At 42.2% G+C, this 21,031-nt stretch overlaps 1 protein-coding gene across 1 annotated transcript in view; it reads right to left on the bottom strand.

The window, feature by feature from the left end:
- The window catches only part of GRIA2 (glutamate ionotropic receptor AMPA type subunit 2), a 140,595-nt gene that overhangs the window by 63,560 nt on the left and 56,004 nt on the right, over window positions 1-21,031 (bottom strand). Inside the window, 1 exon segment of the mRNA XM_033958667.1 lies at window positions 143-310. Coding sequence (XP_033814558.1) covers window positions 143-310 — 168 coding nt within the window.

Genomic DNA, 21,031 nt, shown 5'->3' with positions numbered 1-21,031 from the left:
CTGAGGGTCTGACCTTGAACAAACAATTACTGCAGGCCAATGGAATAGGTACTAGTCCTTTGTTCAAAAGACTCAGCAGATATCGTGCCTAAATTCTTGTTAGCTCAATCATCCCAGCACAATAGTTTTGTTGAGTTCCCACCTGCTTCAATGCTCTTTCTATTTCCACACCGTGGCCCCAAGGCACTGCAGGGTTTGCGAGACAATCACCAGCATTTCCTCGTCGTGAGAGCTCGATTCTCTGCTTACGTAAATTACGGAAGGCTTCAGTCATCACTTGGACAGCGTCATAGGTCAGAGCAGAGGTGTACTGGGGAAAAAAAAAATATTCTATAAGAATCGAGAAGGTCCATGCAGAACTAATGGCATCTACTTTCCAGAATGTAATGGGCAAAAGGGTAAAGGGGATGGGACTTGATATATCACTTTTTCTATGTGGTTACATGGAAACTACTACAAAGTAGTTTATATACACTGTATTTTAGACATGTACTTTGGGCCTGATTCTCAATAGCGTGTGCTAAAGTTAGGTGGCAGAAGGCATGCTACTGCTACCTAACTATTCAATGGCAGAGCATGTTTTTTTTTAAAAATTAGGCATGCTGGGCTAAAGCGCCTACCTCGTGCGTACCTCCGGTATACAAAGGCGCATAGCGACACTTGAGGCAGGCAGAGGCGTGGTTTGCGCTGGAAGTCAACTTACACGTGCTTAGGCGTCATTACGCATCTCGGAACGCACGAGGTGGGCATCTGAAATGTAGGCCTGCAAAATGCTGCCCTACATTTTATGCGTCTATACAAAACTGTAGGCACAATTCTACTATGCCTACAATGTAGGCACGCTATAGAGAATCAGGCCCTTTATGCACACTTGCATATCCTTGCATATAAATGCATCAAAAAATGGACACAAGGAGAATAATTTTGTATAGGTCATCGAGGTGGAGAAATGGATGTTTAAGAGAGCAAATTATCAATGTGAGTTACCATTAACCCCAGTTATTAGTCATGAGGTATCATAAAATGGGACCTGAGCTAAAACAGAAAGAGTTAATGGTAAATGTGTAACCGTAGCCCATGTAAAAAGTCTGTCTGTTTAAGATTATACAAGTATTTTATACAAGACTCAGAAAGCATTGAGCTTTTTATACAATACATAGAGTGCCACTGATGTAACACTTATTTTGACACCATGCACTACAGAACAGTTATTTTATACATGAAAATGTACCTAAAGAAAAGACGCATCACTAGGAATTCTATAAGTAATATAAATGCACACAAACGTGTGTATGCTAGTAGTCACCCAAAAAACACCTTCTCCAAAATACAAGTGCTATAAATTAATAAAGGGCTTCTTTTACTAAACAGCACTAGAGGTTTTTAATGCAGGCCAGCAAGGTAAATGCTCCAACGCTCAACCAACCCTTCTTTTTTTGTTTTGTTTTATAAATCTTTATTAAATTTTCAGATCTTACAAAAAGTGCATCAAAGCATACATGTCATAACCATAAGAATTAAGCACTTATAAATATTCAGAAACAGTTTATCGATACCCAAAAATACCCCCTCCCTTCCCAACCGTCAAAGAAAAGAACAAAAGAATCATATAAACATATACCCACCCTCCCATCCCTGGATGTGCAAATAATATATCAACAAAATAAAACTACAACAATTCTACAAAAGACATCAATGGACCCCACACTAATTTGAATATTTTTGTGTTCCCTGACAAATCAGCATTCATTTTCTCATATTTATACACTAAACATAGATTTGCCCACCAGATTGTGAAATTAAGATGGTCCCAATTTCTCCAGGTACGCGTGATCAACTGCATAGCTGTACCCGTCATAATTAAGAAGAGTTGGCCTTTATATTTATCCAACGGGGGCTTAACATGCAGCACAGTTCCGCAAATTACTACTAGAGAATGACACGGTGGCGGTTTACCCGCGGCCATCGCATTTAGCCGCGGGTAACCCGCCGAAACGGGGAACGAAAACTAGCAGTCGCTGCGGGGACGGGGACAAGGCCATTCACTGCCCCGTGGTCTTGTCCCCGCAGTGAGGCATGAAGGATCGCGCGGTCCCCGCAACCCACACCCGCCTGCCCAATAGATCCTAGTGATTAGCCAGCTCTCTCCCTTCTCCTCACCTTAGTTTGTAGGTTTTCTTTTTCGGCAACCCGCTATCAAAGAGCCGCGCACCCGCTGCTGCTCAATTTCGATCTTCTGCTCTGACGCAACCGGAAACAAGAAGTTGCAGAAGATTGAACACTGAGCAGCCGCGCGTGCGCGGCTCTTTGGGAAAGCGTGCAGGTCGCCGAAAAAGAAAGCCTGCAAACTAAGGTGAGGAGAAGGGAGAGAGCTGGCTAAACACTAGGATCGATTGGGCAGGCGGGTGGGGGCTGTGGGGACCGTGCGATCGCCCATGTTCCCAGCTCAAACTGGAAGGAGGGAGTGAAAGGGAAAAGGATTCTGGGCCAAGGGGATGAAGACAGAAAGAAAAACCCACAGCAGGAAAGAAAGGGAAGGACAGGCAGATGAGCCAGATGCTAGAAGCAGGGGGGGGGAAGAAAGAGGGAAAAAAGCTAGATGGGGTTGAAAAGAAGAGACACACTGGTATGGAAGAGGAAGATAGGGGAAATCTGGACACAGGAAGGTAACAGAAAGAGGGGAAATTATGTGCATGGGGCATAAGGACAGAGACATAAAGGGGACATGCCATGGGGATGGTATATGGACACAGGGGGGGGGGCAATGGCAGATACATAGGGGAGATATTAGAAATGGGGAAAATAGGAGCACAGAAGCGAGATGGTTTGTGGGGATGGGACAGGGACCGAGCTCGCAGGCTCCAGTGGCTTGCACAAATTACATTGTAACATGCCATGAAAATAAGAGGGAGGAAGGTAGATAGATAGGCCACGCGAGAGGAGCTGAAGGGTGGTAGAAAGGAACAGATGGTAAAGGAGGGAGGGAAGGGTGGTGGTGGAAAGGAATAGGACAGACATTGAAGGAGGGTGGAGAAGAACAGACCCTGAAGGGAAATGTGGAAGACAGAGTGGGAAGAAGACAGATGCCAGACTATGGGGGAGCGGAGGGAAGAAGATGGGTGCTAGACCAATTGGGGGGGGGGGGGTGAAGGGAGAGGCACAGTAACAGCAAATGGAAGACGCAGAGAGAAGACACACAGTGGATGGAAAGAATTGAATGAGAAGATGTGCAAAGCAGAAACCAGACAACAAAGATAGAAAAAAAAAAAAATTATATTTATTTATTTAATTTTTGCTTTAGGATAAAGTAGTATATTAGTTGTGTTGATAAAAATTTATAAACAAAGCCCTGCCAGCTGAACATCTCTTTCTCTAGTTCAGCAGCAGGAACTTTGATTTATAAGAAAGGAATAAGCTAAATATTACAGTACTAAGGCTTATATGGATGCAGCGGGGATGGGGACGGGGCGGTGAATGGGATGGCAGTGGCGGTGACGGTGACGGGGCGGTGAAGGGAATGGTGGTGACGGGGCGGTGCAGAGGATGGTGGGCCAGGGACGGGGCGGTGACGGGGACAGATTTTTTCCCCGTGTCATTCTCTAATTACTACCTCATAGGTCAGAGGGATCACAAATTCCAAAATATTATTAATATGTCCCCAAATATTTTAGATTCTGAGAATCCTTTATCTTATGAAGTAGTGATTTGTGGGATTATATTGTATGTTAAAGATCCCCTAGATAAATATAGGAGGCGATTGTTTTTAATTATGACAGGTACAGCTACACAATTAATTATGAGAAACTGGAAAAATTGGGACCGTTTAAATTTCACATTCTGGTGGGCAAATTTATGTTTAATTTATAAATATGAGAAAATGAATGCTGATTTGTCGGGAAATATAAAAATTTTAAAATTAATATGGGGCCCATTGATGTCGTTTGTAGATTTATTATAGTTTTGAATTTGTTGTTATATCAAATGCACATCCAGAGGGAGTGGGGGGGAGGGTGGATTTTTCTTTGTTTGGGTTTTTTTTTTATTGAATGATGGGGTGGGTGGGTTGGATTGGTTTGGGTTTTAAATAATTAAATATTTATATAGGTGCTTACTATTTCTTTATAAAGATGAAAATATGACATTTGCACTTTTGGAAGGTTATGAATATATTCATCAATAACTATATAATAATTTTTGATGGGAAAATGTGTTGATCTTATTATATATTCTAAGGATTTTAAGTGATGTATAAAGTGTAAAATGTATTTTTCTTGTATTCACTTAATGAAAGTATTAAAAATGAATAAAGATATTTAAAAAAAAAAAAAAAAAAAGTCCCCAAATCGACTTCCAGAAACTCAGTATCAACCAACCCTTCTAATGCCGTCCTGACCTGGTATTTTTTTTCCGGCACAAAATGTGCCTGACAGCTCTTTTTTTTTTTTTGGGGGGGGGGAGGGAGCATGCTGCAGGGGGTACTAAATGACCTCATTTAAATGCGCTAATTGTTTTAGCACCCACGCTGAAACCATTACGACATTGGGCAGTACACTAACACCAGTGCTAATCATCTTAAGTGCCGACATTAGAGCCCTCTTGTACTACGGTGCGCTAACCGATTAGCGCGCACAAATCGGTTAGCGCACCTTAGTAAAAGAGGAGGTAGGTTTTGAGCATAGGCCTGTTAGGGAGCTGCAGTTACTCCACTGAGCAAAGTGTAAGCACCTAAATGTTAGGCATGGGGCAAATTCTAGAAGAAGCGCCCCAAAGTTAGGCGCTGAAATAGGCACCGTTCAGAGCGATTCAAGTAAAATTGGGTGCTGTTTAGTGAATCACGCTGAGCGGCACCTATTTTGGAGGCGCCCCAATAAATAGGCCAGCTCTAGGCAGAACTAAAAGTTAGGCGGCCATGCGAGCGCTTAAGCACGCTTAAGAGCAGCGATTCTGTAACAAGGCGCCTAACACGAAGCCACGCCCACGCCTAACATTTATAGTGCCTAGTTTTTTTGAAGACCGCCTAAATTTTTAGAGGCGCCTTGTTACAGAATCATTCTTTCTTGATAGGCGCCTAAGTTTCAATTATTATGTGGTGACATGAACACAAAGTGGTCCACAGGGAGGCATGTTTAGGGGAAGAACTTGGAAGGAGCACTGGTAGAGCTGCTAAGTACGTCCATTGTTTGATTGGGTGTCAGGTCAAAAGCGCGCCGGGACAAAGGCGTGCGCAGACAATTGAGCGCAGCGCGGAGGCGCATGCCGCAGAAAATTACAGTTTTTAGGGCTCCGACGGGGAGGGGCATGGGGGAACCCCCCACTTTACTTAATAGAGATCGCGCTGCGTTGTGGGGGCGTTGTGGGGGGCTTGGGGGGTTGTAACCCCCACATTTTACTGAAAATTTTACTTTTCCCCTGTTTTTAGGGAAAAAGTTAAGTTTACAGTAAAATGTGGAGGGTTACAACCCCCCAAACCCCCCACAACGCCGGCGCGATCTCTATTAAGTAAACTGGGGGGGCTCCCCAACAAAACCCCCTGTCGGAGCTCCTAAAAACTGTAATTTTCTTCGGCGCGCACCTTTATCTTTCGCGGGGTTGTCTATGAACCGTTTGATTGGGGTGGCAATGAAGAAATAGCACACATGTTGCTCCTCAGTCAGATAACTTGTGCCTGTAAACTTTGTCTCAAATATGTTTGATTGAATAGTGGGTCAACTGGACTCCTGAAGAAGTCATCTACTGCCAAAACCTGGACCTTGTTAGTTCCCAATGTACATCACTGACCACCATCTACATTTGAGAATGGTCTTGCATTTACTCTTTGTTTCCCACAATCAAGATGTGTTCCTACAATAACGCCCCCCTCCCCACCATTTATAAAACATCAGAAGCGGTTTTTAACGCAGGCTGGCGTGCTGAATGCTCTGTGCTGCTCCCGACGCTCATAGAGTTCCTATGAGCGTCGGGAGCAGCTCAGAGCATTCAGCGTGCCTGCCTGCGCTAAAAACCGCTGCTGAGGTTTTGAAAAGAGGGGTAAATTTGTGTGTGTTCATCCCGATACTAAGGTGCTTCATCCCACTTTGTTTTGTGGCAGCTTGTTCATAAAATATACACATATGTATATATATGGACATTTGGTTCCAAACAGATGAAATGTACACAGGTGCAGTTAGCAGTGATTGTGGCATGCTTTGTGAGTCTGTTAATACATACGCATTTTCTGGAAAAACAGAAATAGTAAAACTAGTGGACATAAATTGGGGTTGCGGGGTGATAGACTTAGGAGTAATATTAGGAAATTATTTTCCACAGAGAGGGTGGTGCTCGCCTGGAATGCCCTCCCAAGGGAAGTAGTGGAGAAGAAAACAGTAATGCTAATCATAACCATTTAAACAATCAGCCAAACCAATAAAGAAGCAGAGCACTGCGATCAGCTTTTTCTGGTGGACCTCACACATCACTTAGATAGGATTGTAGATAGTGCTGGGGAGGAGCCGGTTGTCTTGGCGCATGTAAGTACCAATGACATAGGAAAATGTGAAATGGAGGTTCTGGAAGTCAAATTTAGGCTCTTAGGTAGAAAGCTGAAATCAAGATCCTCCAGAGTAGCATTTTCAGAAGTGCTCCCAGTTCCACGCGCAGGACCCAAGAGGCAGGCAGAGCTCCAAAGTTTCAATGCATGGTTGAGACGATGGTGCAAGGATGAGGGATTTAGATTTCTTAGGAACTGGGCAACCTTCTGAGAAAGGGGGAACATGTTTTGAAAGGATGGACTCCACCTTAACTGGGATGGAACCAGGCTGCTGGAGATAGAGCAGCTTATAAACTGAGATGGGGGGAGCTGACAGTTGCCCAGAAGTGGATGGTTTGGTATGAAGTATCCTTGAAGGATACTATTGAAACAGGAGATTTAGGGAATCCCAAAAGAGAGATTTCAATAATGATGAAAGAAGGCCAGGAGTGAGGAAGGCAAAGACTCAAATTTTCCCTGTCATCTTCTCAGCAGCATGTAGATACAGTAGAAGGAAAAAACACAATATGAAGTGTCTGTATACAAATGCTAGAAGCCTAAGAAATAAAATGATGAGGTAGATATGATAGGCATCTCAGAGAACTGGTGGAAGGAGCACAATCAATGGGGCACTATTACCTGGGAACAAATTATATTGCATGAATAGAATAGATCAAATTGGAGGGAGGGTGTTTGCGCTATGTAGCAGTGTGGAAGCCATATGGATAGAAATTCAATGTGTGAAGGGAAGGAATATAAAGGTAGGGTTATACTACCGTCCCTGGAACAGAATGAGCAGACAATGAAGAAATATTTTCAGAGATTAGAAAAGCTGGCAAATTTGCCTGCCTCTGCTTCAAAGTACTATACGGCCTTACCCCCAAGTACATAACGGACCTTTTCTCATTTTCTAATAACAAACTCAAGAGAAACACACATTCAAAATTCATTTCCCCTCCAGTTAGAGGCTGCAAAATGAAAAAACACCACGAACACCTTCTCTCTCACCAAGCAGCCCTATGGGGCAAAGACCTAGACCAACTGCTTTCGCTCACTACTTATGGGGAATTTAGGAAACACCTAAAAACATACCTGTTCTAGAAATACCTAAACAATTGACCCGCTCTCCCCCCTCTCCCCCTTCCTTAATCCACCTGAATTTACTGCACTGTTATAAATATAATATGTTATCTTCATCTTGTCGTAATTTTACATTGCCATTTATTCCAAACAGGTCCTGTCGGAAATTACCTACTAAAATGTACATCTTATATTTTGCTCAGCAAACTGTATTTCTATACTATTGCCTCTCAAGGTCTCTGCTCTCTGTATTTCCTCTGAATATCTGCATATTGTATTTCGCTGTATGTCCAGCTCTCCTGATTGTAAACCGCCTAGAAGTCGCAAGATTGTGGCGGTATAGAAGAATAAAGTTATTATTATTATTATTATAATAATGGGTGATTTAAACTACTAAATAATAAACCACTACATACTCTATATATTCAAAGGAACCTCTCTCCCAAGTTCATCCAACAAGGAGAAAAAGCCAAAACCCAAACAAAAATAGCAAAGTGGAGATAATACCTCAGTTAACTCATACATCAAATAATCCAAAAAGCCTTGACTGGGAATTGCAGTTACAAGACATGAATTGCTTGTTTACTCTTTCCAAGAATCCAAGCACTCAGGGGCACTCAATGAAGCTGCTAAGTAATAATTTTTTTTTTTTTTTGAAAGCTCTTTACTCAGGACCACTGTGTCCGATTACTGGCCCTGAAGCAGCGGATTAAGTGATGTTCCGTGAAACCCTGGCTGCGTTGGCCCCGGCTTTGTTTCCAGCTGTTTAACCAATGGCACAGAAGTTATTTAAGTATCTAAGATAAGTAATAGTCTGCTGGTACTCTTCAAATCACTAGGGTAGTCTACTCTTTGGATCCTGATATGAAGATTTATATATATAAAATGAAAAAAGTTAAAAAAAATTTTTAAAAATTTTTTAAAGGTTGACGAAAATCAATAAAATAAAATAAAAATTGTTGAAGAATTAACTAATATTCAGATTTTTTTGGCCAATGATTACATGATGGAGCATAACTACTAATGGTGACCACGCTAATAGCACTAGTCGGTGATACGACTTGCATAGTGCTCCTTATTCTGAGGCCTTTTTCCTTAAATTGAGACTAATTAAATCAGCATTTTAATCCCGTAGGCAGACTATAGACTTCCCTGTTAAAGCGGATTGTTCATTATTGAATGTTTATTGACAATCCATCATGTAGCCACGCTTCTCCAAACTGTGCCTTTGTGTATTGGCACGTGATCGGTGTGACTTTTGTAAGCAGCCACCGATGTAGGCGCCATTTGGAAAATCTAGCCCTCAGTGTGTAATTAAACTCTGGAATTCATTAACAGAGGATGTGGTAAAAGCAGTTAACTAAGCAGTGCTTAAAAAAGGATAAGTTCCTTTAAAAAAAGTCCATAAACCATTATTAAGATGGACTTGGAAAAAATCCATTGCTTATTCCAGGGATAAGCAGCATAAAATCTGTTTTGCTCTTTCAGGCTCTTGTCAGGTACTTGTTACCTGGATTGGCCACTGTTGGAAACAAGATGCTGGGGCCACTTGATAGCCGTGATCATAACATGGAAATCCATTATGTTAGTATTTAATTTTCAAAGAGGAGATTATGGTAAAATGAGGAGACTAGTCAAAATAAAACTTAGATGAGCAGCTACAAAGGTCAAAAATTTATATTAGGTATGGATATTCAAAAATACCATCCTGGAAGCCTAGACCAGATATATTCCACATATTAAGAAAGGTGGAAGAGCAAACAATAGCCACCATTTTTAAAAAGCAAGGTGAAGGAAGCTATTAGAGCTAAAAAAAAAAAAGCATCCTTCCAAAAATGGAGAAAAGGATCCAAGTGAAGATAATAGAAAAGAACATAAAGAAAAGAAAAGCTCTGATACAGAAGGAAATGATAGACTTTGAAAAGAAGATTGTGTTGAAGGCAAAAACAAATAATAAAAACTTTTTTAGGACTAGTAAATTAGAAGCAAGAAGGTGGTAAAAGAGTCATAAGAACATAAGTATTGCCTCTGCCGGGTCAAACCAGGGGGTCCATCGTGCCCAGCAGCCCGTTCCCACGGTGGCCCTCCAGGTCCTTGACCTGTAAGTTCCCACCACCTGAATTGTTTATGCCCTAATCCTGAAGTACCCTGTATAGTACCCCTCTATCTATACCCTGTAATCCCTTTCTCCTTCAAGAAGTCATCCAAGCCCTTTTTGAAACCCATTATTGTACTCTGTCCTATCACCTCTCCTGGAAGCGCATTCCAGGTGTCCACCACCCTCTGAGTGAAGAAGTACTTCCTAGCATTTGTCTTGAATCTGTCTCCTTTCAGTTTTTCTGAACTGAAAGGAGACAGATTGGACTACTAGATGACCAAGGCATAAAAGGAGCACAAAGCCATAGTGGAGAGACTAACCCCCCTCCCCCCCTTTTACTAAGGTGCGCTAACCAATTAGCGCGTGCTAAAAGCTAACACGTGTATGTTAGTCTATGGATGCGTTAGAGTTTGGCACGGGCTAACTGGTTAGCACACCTTAGTAAAAGAGGGTCTAAGGCCCGGATTTTTTAACTAGCACTGTTGTCAGCGGCGGCTTTAAAAGCGGCCGCCGGTCATGTGCCAATCATGCGACAGCGCCAGTTAGAGAATCACGCCTCTGACAAAGGTAGGTGCCAGAAATGTAGGCCATGATTTTTCAGGCCTACCTTTCCAGCGCCTACCTTTGATGTGAATCATTCCTCTATAGGCACTTTATACTGCCTAACACCACTTCTGGCATTAACCATGCTCACAGTGGCATTAGGTGAACTAAAGTGCCTATGGAGGTTTAATTCTGATGCTGATATTTTAGGCACTGGTAGGCAGCTTGAAGCTCAATTAAATATGTGGTTTCAGTGGCATTTTATTCTGAGCTTAGGCACCTACCAGAGCCTAAAAAATTGGCGCCGATTAGTAAATCCAGGCCTAAATTAATTCTTTGCTTCATTCTTTACCGAAGAAGATATAGGAGGGATACCAGTGCCATAAATGGTATTCAGTGCTGATGAGTCAGAGAAATTATAACCTGCAAGACGTAATGGAGCAATTTGATAAATTAAAGAGTAGCACATCACCTGAACTGGATCTTATACATCCCAGAGTACTAATAGAATTGAAAAATAAATTTGCAGAGCTATTGTTAGTAATAGATAATGTACGAGGGTCATTTCATAAATAATGCACACTATTCTTTTTTCTTTTTTTTTAATTTACATGTTTTTTTTTTTTTTTTCAAGTACAGTATTTCTTAACAATCCTTCAATATAGTCTACCTGCTTTGCAATGACTGAGCCCCAACGTCCGGGAAGCTTCATTATTCCATCAAAGACACCGTTTTTATTCAGTTGCTGAATGGCTCGAGTACTGCTAGAAGAAAGCTCTTCCAGAGATGCAAAACGATGTCCACGCATAGGTTGTTTCAACTTTGGAAAAAGGTCAAAGTCTGGTGGACTCATGGCTGGACTGAAGGAAGCATGAGGTAACACCTCCCAGCTGTATTCGTGTAGTTTTTCAATGACGACCCATGTTAGTTTTTCTTCTTCACGACCCAAAAATTTTCGACAAGCTCAAACAAAAGTCAAATGATGATTTTTGTTATGATCATGAAGGCATCATCATCACAGACAAAGTTCCATGTGGAAGAAGTGTCACAGTAGTATATAATCATGATTTTTTGCTAAAAATGTGCAGAAAAATGCACAAAACTTGACCTCAGTTGCTCTTGGCTGGGTCACTCATTCTTCACGATAACACTCGCCCGCACATAAGGAATGTCATCATTGAAAAACTATGTGAATACAGCTAGGAGGTATTACTTCATGCTCCCTACAGTCCAGATAGGAGTCCATCACATTTCAACCTTTTTCCAAAGTTGAAACAACCTATTTGTGGACATCGTTTTGCATCTCTGGAAGAGCTTTCTTCTGCCGTTATCTGAGCCATTTGGTAACTGAACAAAAACAATGCCTTGGATGGAATAATGAAGCTTCCCGGACGTTGGGACTCAGTCATTGCAAAGCAGGGAGACTATATTGAAGGATTGTAAAGAAATACTTGAAAAAAAATAAAACATGTAAATTAAAAAAAACAGTGTGCATTATTTATGAATTGACCCTTGTATCTTTAAAATCAATCATGGTTCCAGAAGATTGAAGGGTGGCCAACGTAACACAAGTTTTAAAAAGGGCTTCAGCGGTGATCTGGGATATTATAGATTTTGCCAGGCAAAATAGTAGAGACTTATAAAAAACAAAATTACAGACCACATACATAGGTATGGATTCATGAGATAAAGCCAATGTGGATTTAGTCAAGGGAAATCTTGCCTCACTATTCTACTGTATTTTTTCAAAGGGGTGAATAAACATATGGATAAAGGTAAGCCAGTTGATATTGTGTATCTGGATTTTCAAAAGGCTTTTGATAAAAAAAAAATCTCATGAATGACTCCTGAGGACATTAAAAAGTAATGGTATCGGAGGTAGTGTTCTTTTGTGGATTAAGAACTGGTTAAAGGGTAGAACTACATTGGCTACTGATTAAGAAAAAAAATACAGTTCAAGATGGCATGCATGATCTACAAAGCTATATACAGTGAAAACACCTACGGGCTCACCACAAACATTAAGGTTACGCCATCCGTCCTCACTTCAAAACCAACACAACAATTCAAGATACCTTTCTCGTCTCCTCAACAAATCCACTGGACAAAGATGTTCGAGACCACCTTCATATTCCAAGCTCCGTACATTTGGAACAAACTCCCAATGTCCCTACAACAGATCTCCTCTTACTTCCGCTTCTGGAAGAGACTTAAGACATATCTCTTCTCCACATAGGATATGATGACTCTAACCAGTATATCTGTCTCTTCTGATCTCTCTTGCCTCATTCACAATTCCTACTGTTAAATGCTGTACAAAGGGCAAGATGCACTAAAGATAATGACTCGATCGCTGTTGGCTGATTCTCTGGCCAGTTCTCCAACAGCGATCAATGCACTATCAAGTTTGCATTCAAACCCGACCGATCAATCACTCAGTGAGCCATTGACACGTGCACAGAGCCCTAACAGCAGTGACAGGGGAAGCTGTTAGGGCACCGCTCTCCTCCCCTCACCCCCCACCCCACATGGCAGTGATGCAGCAGGAGGGATACCCATCCCTGCCACCCCCAAAAATGGCTAGGGTTCTTCAGCTTGAAGAGACACTGAGGAAAGATATGATAGAGTTCTATAAAACACTGAGTAGAATGCAATAGGTAGACATGAATCATTTGTTTACTCTTTCCAAAAGTACTAAGGGGCGTGCAATGAAGATACTAAGTAGTAAGTTTAAAACAAATCTGAGAAAATATTTCTTCACTCAACTGTAACTGAACTCTAGAATTTGTTGCCAGAGAATGTGATTAAAGCAGCTAGCTTAGCAGAGTTAAAAAAAAAAAAAAAGTTGGAAAATTTCCTAAAAGTCCATAAGCCTTTATTAAGATGGATTTGGGAATATCCACTGCTTATTTCTAGGATAAGCAGTATAAAGTCTGTTTTATTCTTTTGGGATCTTGCCAGGTACTTGTGACCTGAATTGGTCACTTTTGGAAGCAGGATATTGGGCTTGATGGACTTTTTGGTCTGTCTCAGTAAGGCAACATCTGTGTTCTTATAATCTGTCTCAATATTATTAAGCACTGGCTCTTCTGTCAGATGGATAAACCACTTGATCTTATTTGCATTGTATCAATAATATGACCTATACTTACAGCAGGAGAAATCTGTGGAGGTCAACTCTCGCAGCTTGTGGGAGTGTAGTCACAACAGTTAATGGCTTCTTTTGCTCTTTAGGCAGTACTGTCTCGCAGGACCAGTATTAGAAGCATAGAAACATGATGGCAGATAAAGGCCAAATGGCCCATCCATTCTGCCCATCCTCAGTAGCCATTATCTCTTCCTCTGTCTGAGAGATCCTATGCTTTTTTGAATTCAGACATAGTCTCTGTCTCCACCACCTCCTCCGGGAGACCATTCCATGTATCTACCACCCTTCTTGGTAAAAAAAAAAGTATTTCCTTAGATTCCTCCTGAGCCTTCATCCTATGCCCTCTCATTCCAGGGCTTCCTTTCATATGAAGGAAACTCAACTCATGCACATTTACGCCATGTAGGTATTTAGATCTTAAGGACTTCTGACACATAAAATGCAGACTCATCCTTTACGTCTTTAAGGATCAGAAATAAAATAGAAGTGGTCATGGATTTGATATAGCATCTTTCTGTGGTACAAAGTGGTTTATCATATTCTACACAGGTACTTTCTCCCTCTGCTAGGCTCACAATCTGTTTTTGCTCATGAGGCAAAGGAGAATTAAGTGACTTGAAGACTAAACGAACGATGGTTGTGGCTCTTCTGTTTGGAAAAGATACAGCGAGAGGGGATATGATTGAGGTCTACAAAATCTTGAATGGTGTAGAATGGATGAGAGTGAACTGATTTTTCATAGCTGGTTTACACAATTAGGTACTCAGCATAATAATAATATCATACATAATAAAATCAGAGTAACTAATACAAGCATTAAAACTAATGAATAAGGATAACATAATATTGACTAAAATAAGTACAGATAAAAAGTACATTATAACTACAGTAAAACCTTGGATTGCAAGTAACTTGGTTTGCAAGTGTTTTGCAAGACAAGCAAAACATTTTATTAAATTTTAACTTGATATACAAGCAATGTCTTGCAATACAAGTACATACAGTATACACACATCACAACTGAGCCGACGGTTCTTCTCTCTCTGACGCTGCAGGAGTGTAGTGACTATTCTAAATGAGTGAGGTCTTGCAATACAAGTGCGTATAGTATTTTGTATTAAAGTTTTGGGGTTGTGGAACCAATCGTCTGAGTTTCCATTATTTCTTATGGGGAAATTTGCTTTGATATACAAGTGCTTTGGATTACAAGTATGCTTCTGGAACGAATTATGCTCGCAAGCCAAGGTTTTACTGTACATGATAATATGAAAATCAATAATATATATTATATTGTTTAAATAAATGGGTTTTAAGATCTTTTCAAAATTGATAGTAAGTAAGAAATGGAGAAACAAGAAGATTCAAACATGAATTCATTAATCCTGCTTGGAATGCTAGGGTCCTATCCCCAAAATTTTTTTGCAACGATATGCATTTGCTGAAGGAAAATAAAACCAACTAGATCTATGGATATTTTTCTTAAAAATGAAAAAACTAAAATGAGAAACAAGGTTAGCCGGAGCTAAGCCAAATAAAACTTTAAAACAAATGCATCCAAATTTAAATAACACTCTAGCCTCAAAAGTAAGCCAGTGAAGCTTTTGATAATATACACTGATATGATCGTGTTTTTCAAATTAAAAATCAAACGAATATCAGTCGAGCAGCTGCATTTTAGACCACCTGCAATGCCTTCTTATTGTAGAGCAACAGTAAGCATTGGCACATGATATATTCATATAGCAAGCCTAACCCTCTGTGGCAAAAACAATGGCAATTGTTGGTGGGAGCACAGTAGTTTAAGGTCCTCGAGAGCTGGAGCCAGGTCGGGTTTTCAGGATATCCACAATAAATATGCATGAGATAGATTTGCATCTCAAGGAGGCCGTGCATGCAAATCCATCTCGTACATATTCATTGTGGATATCCTAAAAACCTGACCTGGCTCCGGCTCTCAAGGACCGGAATTGCCTACCCTTGGTTTAAGGGAAGAAAAGCAGCATGCACAGATTTAAAAGTTTGCCAATGAGAAGAATAAGAACAACAAAAAAGCAGGCATAAGCACCACTGGTACTTGGTATCCATGGCAATAGTCAAAGCAGAATTATGCATGTAATTTTGTTTTGATTGTTGGTGGAAATCGCAAGGGTACTATGTACCTGCAGTATCAGCACCAATTCAAGCAGTTTGATGATTTCACATCTTGAATCTCCGGGGAAATGGTTAGTATGGCTGCATTAAAATATAAAGTTCCTTTCTCCAGTTGTTTGGGTTTTTTTAAATTTTATTTTGCATCTGCTGTAACCTAAATCTGAGACAGCTAAGCTCGAAGACACATGCATTAATCAGGGAATGCATGCATTTGAAGAGCGTGCTGGTATATAAAGTGTTCATCCTAGCTGCTTTCAAGTGCACACTTATCATAGAAACATAACTGCAGATAAAGGACAAATGGAAAGGGATTTGTATAATGCCTTTTTGTAGTTTTACAACCACACTCAAAGCAGTTTCTATACAAGTACTTCAAGCATTTTTCCTGTCAATCTAATGTGCCTGGGGCACTGGAGGATTAAGTGACTTGCCCAGGGTCATAGGGAGCAGTGTGGGGTTTGAACCCACAACTTCAGGGTGCTGAGACTGTAGCTCTAACAACTACGTCACCTGGCCCTTCCAGCATCCACTATCACCTTCCCCACCTAAGAGATCCCATATGCCTGTCCCATGCTTTCTTGAATTCAGACACAGTCTTTGTCTCCACTACCTCTAAAGGGAGGCTATTCCATGCATCCAGTGGCGTACCTAGCATATGTGACACCCGGGGCCCATCATTTTTTGGCACACACCCCCCCCCGTCTGTATGAAAAACATGATTTTTAGTAACAAGCCACACGTCACACATGAGTACCTAGGAAAAGGCAGCATCTTACATACTGCAGTGAGTAGTACAACATCAATACACCCATTGTAAAACTAAACAAGCCAGACTAGTACAGATCAATCCTACACCGTCAATCCTAACAGAAAACCATGTCTTTCGAACACACAGAACACAGAAAACATCTTTGCCTAGTATGAAATGTCATCACAAACTAACCCCTCCCCTTTTACAAAACTGAAGTGTGGATTTTAGTCACGGTAGTAACAGCTCTGACGCTCATGGAATTCTGAGCATCAGAGCTGCTACCACATGGCTGGCACTAAAAAACGCTCCACAGTTTTGTAAAAGGGGGGATAAAATAGAAATACATAGACAAAGATTAAATTGAACCAGCAAGAAGCTGGACTCTGCATACAATGCAACACCACAGAAACAGTGACACATGTCTCCTAAAGCAATAAATAAATAGAACATTTTTGTTCTACCTTTGTCTTCTCTGGTTTCTGCTTTCCTCATTTTCTTGTTACTCTCTTCCTTCCATCCACTGTCTGCCATCTCTCTGCCCCTATATGGCATCTTCTCTCCTTCTATGCCCCTTCTAGAAACTGTATGCCTCCCCCTTCCATCTCTCCTTTCACCCCCATTGGTCTGGCATCTCTCTCCTCTCCTTCCCTCTCTCCTCTCCTTCCCTCTCCTTGCTCTTCTGCAATCCCTTTCTTCCCTCATTTTCCTTTTCAATTTATTTTCTACATCCATCTAGATTACGTTCTTACTACCTTCTCATCAATTTCCTTTTTCACTGTCTACCTACAGCTCACCACTTCTTTCCCTCAACCCTTCCAGTATCTAACTCTATCCTCTTCCCTCAATCCAGCATGTGCCCTTTTTTATTTCTCCTCCCCCTCTCCCTCCACTTCCATTCAGTCTGCCCCTCCCCCCACACTTTCATTCAGTGTCTGCCCCTCCTCTCCCCCCACTTCCATTCAGTGTTTGTCCCTCCTCTCCTCCACACTTCCATTCAGCGTCTGTCCCTCCTAACCCCCACACTTCCATTCAGCATCTGTCCCTTCTATCCCCACACTTCCATTCAGCGTCTGTCCCTCCTCTCCCCCACACTTCCATTCAGTGTCTGTCTCTCTCTCTCTCTACCCCTTCCATCTACCCTCTGTCTCGCCCCTTCCATTCTCTGCCCTTTCTGCCCTTTCCATCCAGTGTCCCTGCCCACTCTCTCTTCCATATGGTATCTTTCCTCTTTCTATGCTCCTTCCATAAACTGTCTCCTATGTACATGATTCATTTCAGCCTCACCCCCTCTCTATTTTTCTGTCTCCCTATGCTCTGGAATCTCTCTCTTCTCCTTTCCTTCCTTCAAACTCCACCCCATGGTCAGGCATCTCTATCTCCTTCCCTCCCCCATGCCCTGGCATCTCTTTCTCTCCATGCTCTGGCACCTCTTCTCCCTCTGGTCTGGCATTTGTTTCCTGTCTCTCCGCCATGCCCTGCCATATTTCTCCTCTACTTCCAACTCCCCCTTCCCCTCCATTATCTGGCATCTCCTCTCCTTCCTTCCTTTCTCTCCCTCCCTCCTTCCTTCTTTCCCATGGTCTGGCATCTGTCTCCTTCCCCCCACCCATGCCCTGGCATCTCTTCCTCCCCCTCCATGGTCTGGTATCTCCTTTCCTTTCCTTTCCTCCCATGGACTTGGCATCTCTTGTTCCTCTCCCTTTTCCTTCTCCCTCCTTCTGTGTCAGCATGCCCCCTATCTACCTACTACTCCAATATCCAGAACTTCGTTTTTCTTCTTATTGCATCCACCCCGTGTCCAGCATCTCCCATCTGTCTTTCTACTCACATCATGTCTGCTTTTTCCCTTCACCCTACAACCTCCATGTCCAGCATCTTCCTGTGTTCCTTTTTTTCTTCCTTATCTGATTTAGCAGCTTTCTTCCCTTTCCTGAGCCAGCCAATCCACCATCTTCCCACATCCCATTTCAGTACCTCCCCTCTTTTCCCCAACTTAATAGGCCTGAATGGTATAGAAGTCCCTCAGAGTGTTCCAGTGCTGCTGCAAGACTGGAGGTGATTCTTAGCTGCCATCAGCCCTGCCTTCGGCTCCGCCGGTTACGGCGATCGCTTCCCCTCCCGCACTAAAGCCTGCCTCCCTCCTTCCCTCCCTACAGCACCGAAATGGTCAGGGGGGCCGCCAGGTCCGGAATCACCCAACCTATTCTCATGGCCAGCATTAGGGGATGGCAAGGGGGCACCGCGATCCAGGCAGCTCTCTTAGCTGCCATCAGCCCTGCCTAGGGCTGCGCTGGTAAAAGCAAAGAGAGATGCCACGGGACTTTCCCACTTGCCTGCATTGCTCGAAGTTCTTCCACTCTCGATCCCGCCGCCTCTGAAGTGACTTCCTGTTTTTGAGGGGCGGGATCGAGAGCGGCAGAACTTCGAGCAATGCAGGCAAGTGGAAAAGTCCTACGGCATCTCTCTTTGCTTTTACCGTCCAGTTTAGCTTTACCGGCGCAGCCGAAGGCAGGGCCGATGGCAGCTAAGAAAGCTGCCTGGATCGCGGGGCCCCCTTGCCATCCCCTAATGCCAGCCCTGAGAATAGGGAGAGTGATTCCGGATCTGACGCCCCCCCCCCCTCAGAACTGATCCACACACTAGCTGTCATCACTGGCCACTTCCACTCTGCCCATCTCTTGCCTGTGAATTACTACTACTACCCATTTTAAGAAGATAGCATGTTTTTTTCCACCAAGCTGACTGCTCTTAATGCATAGTAGCCATTATCACAGGTCTGCAGTAATTTCTACAGAAGAATAAAATTCACAGCTAGTAAAAAGGCTTTTTAGAAAGAGAGGAGATGAAAGAAAAAAGAGAAATGAAGTGGCGATTAGCATGAGATTTAGAGACAGACCACAAAATTAGGCATCTGAACCAAAATGTTGACAAATTCTTGGATGTGTGTATAATTTCTGAGAGTGAAGGGAGTGGTGAGGAGGTAAGGATTTATTTCTGCCAAGAAGAAAGCAAGTAGTACATGGACATCTGTGAAAATTATGCTCTGTTTGTTATTTCTTTTTCATTTTATCAATCGCTTTATCTGTTTTATGGCATATACCATTCTATGAAGTTCTGTTTTATAATACTGCCTAGGAGCTGTGATAATGCAGCACTAATCTGCAGGCTGAAATGTAAGTCTAGACAGTTTGTCTTTGAAGGTTTAGAAGAGTAAGAAAAGAACCTTCATAATTTACTTAGGGGTTCATTTAGATTTACCGGTAATTCTTTTCGATATAAATTTGGAACAGCTGCCGTGGGAATGCAGCAAGTCACTGAAAAGCATTTCTGCCTGCGTCAAAAGCTTAAATGCTCTATTTGCTAGCATAGCATGAACAGACTAATCACATAAGCTGATGCAGGATTCTCTAAGAAATAAAAAAGGGCATTTTCAAAACACTAAGACATCCAAAAAAAAGGCATTCATTGGCACTTGGACGTTTTTCTCACCAAAACATCCGAGTGCCGATTTTTGAAGCTGACTTTCTGGACTTATTGCTAGGCTTCTTAGCCGCTGTGCAGCCAAAATTTTAGGGGGCATATTGGAGGCATGTTGTGGGTGGGCTTTGGGTGGAATTAGCACTTGGACATCTTGCGATGATAAACATTTCCCAAGCCATCCAGGACAGAACTTAGACATCTGGAGCTAGACCTGTTTTAAAAGCATCAAAGCGCCATAGAGAAACCCAATTTAACCAGTTGACCACTGAAGGGATTAAGTAATCACCCCCCCCCTCCCCCCGCACTCCGCCAGTGGTCAATAAACCAGAAGAACATAAGAATATCCTTACTGGGTCAGACAAATGATCCATCAAGCCCATTAGCCTGTTCTCACGGTAGCCAATCCTGGTCACTAGGACTTGGCAAAAACCCAAAGAATAGCAACATTCCATGCTACCGATCCTGGGCAAGCAGTGGCTTGCCCCATGTCTTTCTCAATAACAGAAAAAGGACTTTTCCTCCAGGAAATTGTCCAAACCTTTCTTAAAACCAGCTACACTATCCATTCTTACCACAATCTCTGGCAATGCATTTCAGAGCTTACCCATTCTCTGAGTGAAAAAAATATTTCCTCCTATTGGTTTTAAAAGTATTTCCCTGTAACTTCATCGAGTCTCCCCTCAGACGTCTCTTTTCAAAGCTGAAGAGCCCTAACCTTTGTAGTCTTTCCTCATACGAGAGGAGTTCCATCCTCTTTATCATCTTGGTCACTCTTCTTTGAACCATTTCTAAAACACCAGAACCTGGTATGGGAAGCCTAGTAGAGTAGCACACAGATGTCTTAAGTAGCCTGGTGGGTGGGCTAGTGAACCATAGAGAGGGGAACCTAGGCCCATATCCCACTCTAACCATTACATATATGGTGGAAAGTGTGAGGCCACCAAAATCCTGCTATACTATCATATAGGTGTCACCAGCAGCCATAAAGGATATTGGGGTGGTAGACAGGTGGGTATAATAGGTTTGAGGAGAGTTTTGGAGGGCTCACCAGAAATTATAAGGGGGTTATGGTACAGTACATCTGGCACTCTTTATGTGAAGTTCATTGCAGTGTCCTCTAAGGTGTCCTACTGCTCTGTTGGCATATCTGTGTGGTCAGTCCATTACAATGCTGGCCCTTCCCACATCCAAATAGTCTGGATTTGGACGTCTTGAACTTGGACAATTTCTGGTTGAAAATGGCAACAAAATTTAGGCTTCCTAAGATTGGACATC

Source organism: Geotrypetes seraphini, chromosome 1, assembly GCF_902459505.1.
Source record: "Geotrypetes seraphini chromosome 1, aGeoSer1.1, whole genome shotgun sequence".
NCBI classification, from domain to species: Eukaryota; Metazoa; Chordata; class Amphibia; order Gymnophiona; family Dermophiidae; genus Geotrypetes; species Geotrypetes seraphini.
This window is presented reverse-complemented; position numbering and strand designations above follow the sequence as displayed.